The 12,345-nt window shown below is 35.2% G+C and overlaps 1 protein-coding gene across 8 annotated transcripts in view; it reads right to left on the bottom strand.

Moving 5' to 3' along the window:
* Positions 1-12,345, bottom strand: part of CNKSR2 (connector enhancer of kinase suppressor of Ras 2) — a 280,798-nt gene that overhangs the window by 180,397 nt on the left and 88,056 nt on the right. For all 8 annotated transcript variants that reach the window (XM_003819559.6, XM_003819560.6, XM_034950723.3 and 5 more), the window contains exon 5: positions 3,210-3,251. In XM_003819559.6, the coding sequence (XP_003819607.1) occupies positions 3,210-3,251 (42 nt within the window). The remainder of the gene's footprint in view (positions 1-3,209; positions 3,252-12,345) is intronic.

Below are 12,345 nucleotides of genomic sequence, written 5' to 3'. Positions count from 1 at the left end.
GGGAGGCCGAGGTGGGTGGATCACGAGGTCAGGAGATTGAGACCATCCTGGCTAACATGGTGAAACCCCGTCTCTACTAAAAAATACAAAAAAAATTAGCCGGGCATGGTGGTGGGCACCTGTAGTCCCAGCTACTCGGGAGGCTGAGACAGGGGAATGGCGTGAACCCGGGAGATGGAGCTTGCAGTGAGCCAAGATCGCACTACTGTACTCCAACCTGGGTGACAGAGCAAGACTCTGTCTCAAAAAAAAAAAAAAAAAAAAAAAAAAAAACCAAACCAACAACAACAAAAAACCTAAATAATGAGATATAACCTAAAAAATAAATACTGGAAAGAGAACTACCAGATTATAAAGCTCTGTCTAGAAAACTTACTGATTTATTTTATCCTAGCAACAATCATTCATGAAAGATATTAATATCCCCATTTTACATAATAAGAACAAACTCTCAAAAACATCACTTGATTCAGCTCACCGAGATAGAAAATGGTAGAATTAGGATTCAGACAGTTTTTTAGACTCAAAGTTATTTCTTCTACACTATAGAGATCTAGAAAGATACTTATTCTAGAAATTTTGTTTTAAAGAAACTATTCTAGCCTCATATACTAAGTGGTACTGTATACTATTTTATTATTCTAAAAATTTATTCTTGTGAAAAAAGTAATATACAAGTATACATACAACCTTTTGGTAAAGGCTGGGTAATCTTTGTATAAAAACATCAGGATGGGAAGTAGAAGAATAACATGAAAAGACAAGTGCTTTCTGAGATGAACTGATTTGGTTAATGCCATTCACTGTTGTCATCATCATCAGACAGGATTTTTAAATTCTCACTAGCTGGAATGCAAAATTGCCAAGGTAAATATACGGCATTCATTTCTAAACTCCTTCAGTACTATTTATGCTGTTACTTATTTCTAATAGCAAGCAGCCCAGAATCTGGCTTTTGAGAAAGATAAGTCAATATGAGTCAATTATTAGGAATTTATTTAAGAAACTAAAAATTACTTATTATTTTAAAATTATTTAAAATTAAAAATATTTAGTGATTAAGAACTTTTAAAATTTGGCTATTACTTATTATGGTTTTTATTTAATAAAATTTCAATCATCATTTTATAACCCCAAAGAGATTATTTCCTTAGTCTAATTAATTAAAATTATATTTAAAGTCTTTTGTACAAGAGAAATCCCACACTATTTCTTTCATCATTTAAATCTATTTCTGTTATTCTGTCATATGGTAGAATCTGAAATTTCCTCAGAAATAAAATTTCATATTTTTTACAGTTCTCTAGAGATTCTTTTTCCATAAATTATTTACATTTCCTTTGTTGATATTTGAATATTGATCACAAATGTGCATTTGTAACTGGAACTATTCCTCCATAGAAAAGGCTGCATCAACAGATGTAAAAATATATACCATACATAAATTGAGAAAAACAAGGCAAAAAGAAATCATGTAGAGCCAAGAATGAAGCTAAATACAAAACAAATACCATGAGATGCACTTGTCAATTATGGGCCACAAATTTTAATCTTAAGTTCGTAGCAGCCAATGCATAAAGAAAAGTACAGCTCTTTTTGATACTAACATCAGGGAGATTACTCCTGAGAAACTTGATAAAGAAAAAAATGTTAACATACACTGACCTCAATAACAGCCTTGAAGTAAACACAATGAAGAACCCACAGCAGCATACCAAAGTCGAATTCAGTAAATTCAATACTTCAGAAAGAACAGTCATTGTCATAGAAAATTCAATGCTAAAGAAACAGTCACTCACAGAAAATAAAATGTAGGTGGGAAAGGGTCTGTGCATGCTCCTTAGTTATTGACAAAATAGGCACAGCTAGACAGTAGCCCTGGGTTCCACGGGAAAAAAGATAGTACAATTTGTAAAGCCTCAGGGAGCTAGAATTGGTAGCAACTGCCAGATCTGGAAAGGGCATGGGCTTTGGTATTAGATTCTGTGTTCAAACCGAATAGTTGAACAACTTAATATTTGTGACCCTTAGTTCCACCATCTGCAAAAGTAGGATTAAATGAGAGAATATGCTTATAAGAAATTAAGCTAATACTTGAAATATATAGGCCCTAAATAAATATTAGTGTCTTTCTATTCTCCAGGCCCTACAGGTAGATCAACGTGAGGGAGTTGTAATTATTTTCCCTCCTGGACTAATAAGGAGAAAAGTACATTAATTATCCACTCCTGAGACTATTCTTATAAACCACAAAGGGCATCACTACTGCACAATGAGGGGGAGAGGATTAGCAGAGGATTATTCAGTATCATTTCTATAACAGATAACAAAAAAGGAATAGGGATGCTGTACTGCTGATATTCTGAAGTAATATTTTCCCTCCATACGTTTAGATGTTTTAAAAGTATTTCCTTTTCTAAATACAAAATAGTATTCTTTTATAAATATTCAAACATTTCAGAAACATAAAACTTATAGACTGATATTAGGAATAAATGAGGCAAATGTCCTTTTACAGACATATGGATCTTCACCGCCTAGTACCTGGCAGATGCAGAAATGACATGATTTCACACACACCAGAGGTGAAGAAGTTATTAGGACAAACTAGCATTGATCAAGAAATGCATTTACAAATAAAAGTGGCCAACTGTTCATTAAGAAGGCAGGAGATGGCCTTTCCACAAAGTATAATGTACGCGTAGCCCATTTCTAGTAATAAAATATATGTAAAGTCATTAACTGATTCAAAAATATTGCCATATTACCATTTGAAAGGTTGTCTCGTAGGTATAGAATTGGAGCAAAGGAAATTTGATTTTTTTAATAAAGTATTTCATCCAAATGATGATAGAGATGAATTACCCATTATAGAACAGAATACCTTTCTCTGATCTTTTTTGTAATAGATGAACAGTAAAAGAAATTCTCATTTCAAATTCTCCTTGCTCTACATTATTAATTTTTTATTATATTCCAACCTTGCTACACATTACAATTTTAAAATATTATATCTTTTTTCTCCTATTAGGTACAAAAGAATGGTTATAACTAACGTAACTTGTTATGCTTTGATTGTTTTGTAGATTTCCTATAAAAATACACTTAACTGATGTGGTCAGTAGATTTTTTTTCTTATGGTTCACTTCTTCTAGTTGAACAAGGAAATATCCTCTAATAAAGATTAAAATAAATCCAAGTATACTCACCACGTGAAGAATTTTATTCTCTGTTTCATATACAGTACAATCCTGAAAAAAAAGAACCATATACATTAGATTCAAAATATCAAGCATTCTTTTAAAAATATTTTCTTAGAAATTATACTATAATTTTAAAAGTCTTAACAATTCAAGTAAAAGCAACAATAATAGGAAAAATCTAGGATGCTACATACCAAAATATTAATAATGGTTAGCTCTGATGGTCAGTAACAGAGGCTATCCTTATTTTTGCTTAACTGTATATTCTAACTTTACTACTTTTAAACACATACTAAAGGACAATATACATTAAGTAGACTTTTAAAAACAAATATTGAAAAAATATTGTAACCATTTTCTATCTAAGCTTTTACACGTGATAAATGTATTCTGTTGAAATGTCCCTAACATTTCAAATACTAATTTATTATAGATTAGAACATTAAAAAACACACTGGGAACATTTATTTCAATAGTCCTATCAAAATCTCAAATACTTTTATATTTTCAACTATTGCAAGCTATTAAATATACTTTACAGTACACACTTAAAATTAATACATCTACTAATAATAATTACCAAGTTCATAGTTCTCACCTAAATTTAAGTCCCAGAAATTACAAAAAATTCTTTCAAAAACCACCATGGTCTTTTAACCTGCAATTACTTGATATACAATAAGCAGTAATACAACAAACTGATCTTTGCTTAGAGACAATGTTTCTATGGCGCAGTTTCCTCACAAAATTTATAAAACGGGCATATTGGTAGCAACCCAATAAAAATGCTGTGAGAATTAAGTGACAAAATGAGATAAATCATTAGAATCTGACACACATTAAGTGATAAATACATTTTAACCATGTATTAGTGTCACTATTTTATTTATTTATTTTTTTTGAGACAGTTTTGCTCTTGTTGCCCAGGCTGGAGTGCAGTGGTGCGATCTCGGCTCACTGCAACCTCCAACCCCTGGGTTCAAGTGATTCTCCTGCCTCAGCCTCCCTAGTAGCTGGGATTACAGGCATGTGCCACCATGCCCGGCTAATTTTTCATATTTTTAGTAGAGATGGGGTTTCTCCATGTTGGTCAGGCTGGTCTCAAACTCCCAACCTCAGATGATCTGCCCGCCTCGGCCTCCCAAATTGCTGGGATTACAGGCGTGAGCCACCGCGCCTGGCCATCGCTATTTTAACTTTAAAAAACTAACTTTACTTCAAAAAATAAAATTAATTATTATTTGGATAATTTTGAAAAAAAACAAACCCATTTCCACAGTACTGAATATTTTAAGAAATGATATTCCATTTCATTTTTTCCTGAATTTAATTTTAACAAAAAAGGAATGTTGTTCAACACAATTTTTGATAATGCAACTTCACCACAGTGCCTTGTCAGAAGAAATACATATTCAGATCGGGGCAAAGTTTTAAAAATAAAACTTAAGTATATTTTACAAATTCACAGAAATACTTAAGAATTGGGTCTTGTCTTTCTGAGGGACTCATATGCCAAAGGAGAGATAATCTGGGAAAAGTTGGGAACTTGCCCAGCTTCCACATGCTGCTTCTACAGCTTGCTTCAGCTGCAATGTATGCAAATTCCATTATTTGCCTACCTTTCCAGAATCAGAGGGTATGACTAAAAATTCAAACTTCAAAGGGATTCTCCTCAAGGAAAAAAGTAAACATGATCTGAATGTATACTCTAGTAGTGGATAATAATCATACGGAAAGTAACTATTTCAAGTATCTTTAAAATATAAAAATTTACTAGCACATTCCTAATGTGATCCAACAAAAAGAACTGTTAAAATAATCTTAAACTGTTTTCAGTAATCATATGATGCTAGATGGTAGTGTTGTGATTATTATTGTCATGCAGAATCTGCTGTGTGTGCTTTATAAGATGAATAACTGAACAATTATGTGACTGCCATTCTATCACTCCAGTGTCATTGATAAGTATTTTTAGCATGGGATAAAGCAGACACATATATAAGATTGAAGAAGTTAAATAATACGCTGGAGTCTCTTGAAGTATTATCTATGTACATATGTATATACATGTATGCATGTATTTCTTAGCTCTGCACCCTGAAAAGGCATAGGAACAATGACCAACCTAGTAATGATACACTTCCCAGACTTTATGGTCTTAAAACCACATTTCCAAGCCTTCTTGGAAAATGGCTGATTTGAGATCTGGAATAGGAAATGTACAAGATGAGCTTGGATTATACTGTGATACAAGACAGAAGGAAGTTATCAAAGACTACTAGGAGTAATCTGTCAAGACTACCACTACACAGGAGTTGGCTCCTGTTTTAGTAGGACTCAGGACTCAACATGAAGAGATTCCCCCTAGTCAAACATGGAACAATTTGAGCATCTAAAAGGATAATAACTGCAATGGATGGAAACACAATAAATACTATTAAATATATGTTTGATGCTATATTAATATTACATTTTAAATGTGCTACCTATATCTAAATATAGTTAGTAATATTTAAATAATATTGAATATACTAAATTAATTAGATAATATAAAATAGACATATTTTTCCCCTTGATTCAGCAAATATTAATCAACTGTACTAGAGACAAAAGGATGAATAAAACATGGCCCCTGACTTAGAGAAGTGCTGTTTAGGGAGATAGGAATTCACACAAATAAGTTAAAACACAGAGTTTCAAAGTATTCATGCTGTTTTAAGTGTTTTTAACTTTAGAAGTATAAATGATACACCATTACACAAATCAATAGGTAAAAGGCCAATTATTTAAAATTTTAAGATATTAATATATTTTTATTAACATTCAACAGGAAATAAAATTCAACGTATAGTATACTGGGTTGTACTATACATTGCTCTAGTCAAATTTCAAACTTTTTAAAAACTTCTACCAGCTGTGGGTTAGTGACAGAAAGGATGACATCTGTGATCCTAGATTTAAGATTATTTGAAGAATAAAATATTGGTGCACACTCAACTATTTTGACATGACCCTGCAAAAGAAAGTTTAAGGGAGATATATGAGGTGATTGAGGTGGTCAAGTTTTTCTACCAGTCCAAGAAAATGCCACATATAAATATTAAAATTAAGAACTTACTATTTAAAATAAACAAAACTAAATGATTGTAAAATAAATTTAAATAAATTTTAAATAATGTTTTTGGTAAGGTTGTAGCACTTACGTATGTAAAGTTATTAAAGTTTAAATCTGCATTAAGAGATTTGGGATAATCTTGATTAGTGTAACAAAGGCACAATTATGGGAGCTAGAGGAGCAGAGGAGGAAGAAACTAAACTCTGTGTTAAAACAAATCAAGAAAGGTGGCTTTTAACTGGGTCTTGGAAACAGTGGGTCTTTAGAAAGAGAAAATAATGGCATCATCACAAAAGCAATGTAACCACACTCAGTTAAGCTACTATAGTAATTTTCAGATTTTACTTCTGCATATATAAGAATCATTTGAGGGGTGGGTTAAAATGCAGATTCCCAGAAGTACAGATCTAGTTGATTCAGAGTGAGGCCTCCAAGATGATATTTATAAAGATGGTATTTCGAGAAACACTTGATCTATTTTATAGGATTACCATGTGATACAGGAACACCAAAGCTATCCCAAAATTATCAAATATATAGAATCCATAAACTGGTAACCTGCTTTTTATTTTTTTTTTAATTTTATTTATTTATTTTTTTTTAAATTTTTTTTTTATTATACTTTAAGTTTTAGGGTACATGTGCACATTGTGCAGGTTAGTTACATATGTATACATGTGTCATGCTGGTGCACTGCACCCACTAACTCGTCATCTAGCATTAGGTATATCTCCCAATGCTATCCCTCCCCCCTCCCCCCTCCCCACCACAGTCCCCAGAGTATGATATTCCCCTTCCTGTGTCCATGTGATCTCATTGTTCAATTCCCACCTATGAGTGAGAATATGCGGTGTTTGGTTTTTTGTTCTTGCGATAGTTTACTGAGAATGATGGTTTCCAATTTCATCCATGTCCCTACAAAGGATATGAACTCATCATTTTTTATGGCTGCATAGTATTCCATGGTGTATATGTGCCACATTTTCTTAATCCAGTCTATCATTGTTGGACATTTCAGGAAACAACAGGTGCTGGAGAGGATGTGGAGAAATAGGAACACTTTTACACTGTTGGTGGGACTGTAAACTAGTTCAACCATTGTGGAAGTCAGTGTGGCGATTCCTCAGGGATCTAGAACTAGAAATACCATTTGACCCAGCCATCCCATTACTGGGTATATACCCAAAGGACTATAAATCATGCTGCTATAAAGACACATGCACACGTATGTTTATTGCGGCATTATTCACAATAGCAAAGACTTGGAACCAACCCAAAAGTAACCTGCTTTTTATAACATTATCTGCCAGCTCACTCCAAATAGTTCTGAGATCCTCAGAATTGTATTTTGATTGCACGTTCCCCCAATTCATTATTTTTTCCCATTAAACTTATTTCTTTCTTTATGTTGAACAGTTGCTTCTACTTGTTTGTATCTCTACCTTCTTTCAGCAAGATCGGCTTGCTAGTTATTGAAACCCAGAGGCTTTCCACAAAGGGTGAGGATGCAGCATATTAAAAATAGAAGCCAGGCACAGTGGCTCATGCCTATAATCCTAGCACTTTGGGAGGCCTAGGTGGGCGGATCGCTTGAGGCGAGGAGTTCAAGACCAGCCTGGCCAACATGGTGAAACCCCGTCTCTACTAAAAATACAAAAATTAGCTGGGTGTGGTGGCACATGCCTGTAATCCCAGCTACTCGGAAGGCTGAGGTAGGAGAATCGCTTGAACCTGGGAGGTAGAGGTTGCAGTGACCCAAGATTGCACCACTGCACTCCAGCCTGGGTGACAGAGTGAGACTCTGCCTCAAAACAAAAAAAAGAACAACAAAACCAAACAGAGAGAATGCATATTAACCTGCTACTTTATATTAAGGAGAAGAATAGAAACTAAATGACTATGTTATATTTTGTTAAGCTGTAATTTTATGGCATTCATTTCATCATGCTAAGTATTTAAATAGCTCTAGGTACTTTGGGGGGGTTTATTTATTACTAAGTTATTTTACTTCCATCAACAGGTGATTTTAAAATACTTGCTTCTAAAGTATGGGTTTTATTAATACTTGGGGCCAAATCCTTTCCCAAAAGATATCTCAAGTTTTAAAGAGAAAATAGCATTGCATATGGATAAATCTATACTTTACAAACCTATTCATGCTGTGGAAAGGTACACCTCTGACATTCCAGTTATTTTTAGGTTAGAATTAAATTTAGTTTTTAAAGACTGGGTTTCCAGTCACGATACTATATACTCCCAGGAATTCTCTTCAGTAGCTCAAGCTTTTATTGTATATGCAAAAAAAATTCATTTCTTCTTTTTCCTTTTCCATATAATGCTTCTACAAATTATGTGATGCATTTACATGAGCCAAATTCCTAATGAGAAAATATTCATAAAAATGAGGCGTGTTTCTTGAATTTTGATCACTAAGTATGCACAGAAACATCCTCCCACAGATGAGCTATACACCCACACAGGATCGTAATGTTATCCTTTCTGTGAAACAATGATGCAATTGCTATACTGAGCAGAATAACAGAACAATTTTTACTCCTACGTATTACCACTGATGTTCCATACTTTGTCAACAAGTTTTAAGCGCCTGGTGGGTCACAATGCTCAGAACAAGTAATATTTCTCATCAATTGTATATTATAATCATAAGAACAGTGCATATGTTATTAATAGTAAATATATAAAGAGAGATAGTGAAGGGAAATAGTGTATATCTCTAATAATAATCCTATTATATTTCATGGAACTTTATAAATGCCATAAATTTCCATATGTCTTATTTTTGTGTATATATTGTATACTTTTACAAATAATATAAAAATATTGTTTTACTTAGAAGTAATATATAAATAATCCATCTATGTAAACCTTTGATAATGGTACCTTCATACTCAACACTTCAACATATTCTATTATTATCAAAATGTCTTTACATGCCTAAGGGGTTAATTTAAGCAATGAATATTATACTTTTCCTTTCCTTTTTTTTCTCCTCCCTCCCTGCCTTCCTCTCTTCCTTGCATTCATTTATTTATTGAAGTCACAATTCAGTTCACCAACATGTTTTTTGTCATCTAAATGCAATTCAGTTCCAGATACTATTATGTAATGAGGGATAAATTACCCTTGGTATTTGGCCATCACAATTTCATTAATTAGGAGGGGAGAAAACATTCAAATACAAATAGAAGGTAGATAAGATAAATCCTAACAAAAGATCCCATTAAAAAGGAGATAAATTCTGATAATCCTGGATTAACTAAGTGAAGGAAATGATACTTTACCTGGCCCTAAATGGCTTTCAAATCTGGAATTTGAAGGTTTAGAGAGAAAGAACATTTCAAAGTATGTGAACACACTGAACAAATGCACAGTCAATAAGAAGTAAGCAGACTGATTTGGTTAAAATTTAAGCTATGTGGGGAAAATGCAGTGGGAAAGAAGGCAGAGAAAATAATATGGGGCATATTATGGAGAGCTACCAATGCTAGGTTGAAGAAAATTTTTGTTTTTGTTTTAAAAGAAAAGCAATTTCAATTTTTCTATAACAATTTAATTTCCATTTTGAATCTCCTTCAAAAACTTAACTCAGTCAGTTTATAATTTCTCTTGACTTTCCTTGGGGAAGAGTTGAAGTCAAGGCAGCCTATCTAATATAACAGTTGATGATATACAGCAATGTGAGTTGTGAGTGAGGGTTGAGGGGTCTGTAGAGATGAAATGTTCTTGTCCAGCTAACAACTCCCATAGCCATCTCTTGTTCCATTCTTCATAGCCCCTTAAGAGTAATTTTTGTGCCATATCTCAGTTATGGGAATCTCCGCAAAGTTGTGTATCTTCCTAGACATACTAAAGTGGATGTTTTATCTCTAGAAAGGGTGGAGGAGGGATTGTCCCCCCAGCCCCCAACAAGGACACCGATTTAACAACTATCTCCACAGAAAAAAACATCTCCATAAGAACCAAAAATCAGGTGAGTACTCACAATACCTAGTTTTAACTTCATATCATTGAAAGAGGCACAGAAGAGGTAGGAAAAACAGTCTTCAATTGCCAATGCCCCCTTTCCCCCAAACCTGGGCAGCAGCTGCCTGATGATGAGAGTGTTTCTGTGCACTGGGGAGAAAGAAAGCCAGTAATTCTGAGACATTAAACTCAGCTCTGACCTTGTTATAGCAGAAAACAAAACTGAACCAAATTCAGCTGATGTTCACCCATGGAGGGAGCATTTAAACGAGTCCTAACCAGAGGGGAATCAATCACCAATCCCAGCCATCTGAACTTGAGTTTCCACAAGCTTCGCCACCATGGGCTACAGCGATGTGGGGCCCCAAATAAACTGCAAAAGCCGTCTAGGCCACAAGGACAGCAACTCTTAGGCAAGTCCTAGTGCTAAGCTGGGCCCAGAGAGAGTGGACTAGGGGGGCGGCACACAACTTACTGAGATACCAGCTGGGATGGCTAAGGGAGCACCGGCATCAACCCTCCCCTAACCCCAGGTTGCATAGCTCGTGGCTCCAAAGAAGGCCCCTTCCTTTCACTTGGGGAGAGGAAATGGAAGAGTGGGGAAGACTTTGTTTGCGTCTTGGGATACCAGCTCAGCCACAGCAGGATAGGGTACCAGTCAGAGTCCTCAGGCCCCCTTTCCAGGCCCTAGCTCCTGATAGACATTTCTAGACGCACTCTGGGTCAAAAGGGAACCTGTTGCCTTAAGGGGAAGGACCCAGTCCAGGTAGCATGCATCACTTGCTAACTGAAAAGCTCTTGGGCCCTGAATAACTAGCAGCAGCGATATCCATCCATGGCAATAAATTGGAAAATCATAGATAAATTCCTAGACACACACAACCTGCCAAAATTTAACCATGAAGAAATCTAAAACCTGAGGAGGCCAATAACAAGCAATGAGATCGAAGCCATAATAAAAAGTCTCCCAAAAAGGAAAGCTGGGGACATAATGGCTTCACTGCTGAATTCTACCAAACATTAAAGAACACATACCAATCCTACTCAATCTATGCCAAAAAATAGAGGGGCGGGGGAGGGAGCACTCAAACTTATTCTACAAGGCCAGTATTACCCTGGTACCAAAACCAGACAAAGACACACCAAAGAAAGAAAACTACAGGCCAATATCTGATGAATACTGATGTAAAAATCCTCAACAAAATACTAGCAAACCAAATTCCACAATATATTAATAAGGTCATTCATCATGACCAAGTGTCATTTATTCCTGGGTTGCAAGGATGGTTCAACATACAAAAATCAGTCAGTGTGATACATCATACCAAAAGAATGATGGGCAAAAATCAAAGGATCATTTCAATTGATGCTGAAAAAGAATTTGATACAATTCAACATCCCTTCATAATAAAAACCCTCAAAAGACTGGGTATAGAGCCGGACTCGGTGGCTCATGCCTGTAATCTCAGCACTTTGGGAGGCCGAGGCGGGCGGATCACAAGGTCAGGAGATCGAGACCATCCTGGTTAGCACCAGTGAAACCCCATCTCTACTAAAAAATTAGCCGGGTGTGGTGGCACGCCCCTGTAGTCCCAGCTACTTGGGAGGGTGAGGCAGGAGAATCACTTGAACCCGGGAGGCAGAGGTTGCAGTGAGCTGAGATCACGTCACCGTACTCCAACCTGGGCGACAGAGTGAGAGTCTGTCTCAAAAAAAAAAAAATACTGGGTATAGAAGAAAGATACCTCAACATAATAAAAGCCATGTATGATAGACTCACAGCTAATATCATAATCGGGAAAAACTGAAAGCCTTTCTTCTATGATCTAGAACACAAGGATGCCCACTTTCACCACTGCTATTCAACATAGTACTGGAAGTCCTAGCCAGAGCAATTAGGCAACAGAAATAAATAAAGTGTATCCAAATTGGGAAGGAAGAAGTCAAATTACCACTGCTTGCAGATGATAATGATCTTAAATTGGGAAAAATCTAAAGACTCCAAGAAAAAACTATTAGAATTGATGATCAAGTTTAGTCAAA

Source organism: Pan paniscus, chromosome X, assembly GCF_029289425.2.
Source record: "Pan paniscus chromosome X, NHGRI_mPanPan1-v2.0_pri, whole genome shotgun sequence".
In the NCBI taxonomy this organism is placed as follows: Eukaryota; Metazoa; Chordata; class Mammalia; order Primates; family Hominidae; genus Pan; species Pan paniscus.
Note: the sequence above shows the minus strand (reverse complement) of the source record. Positions and strands in the feature narration are given on the sequence as shown.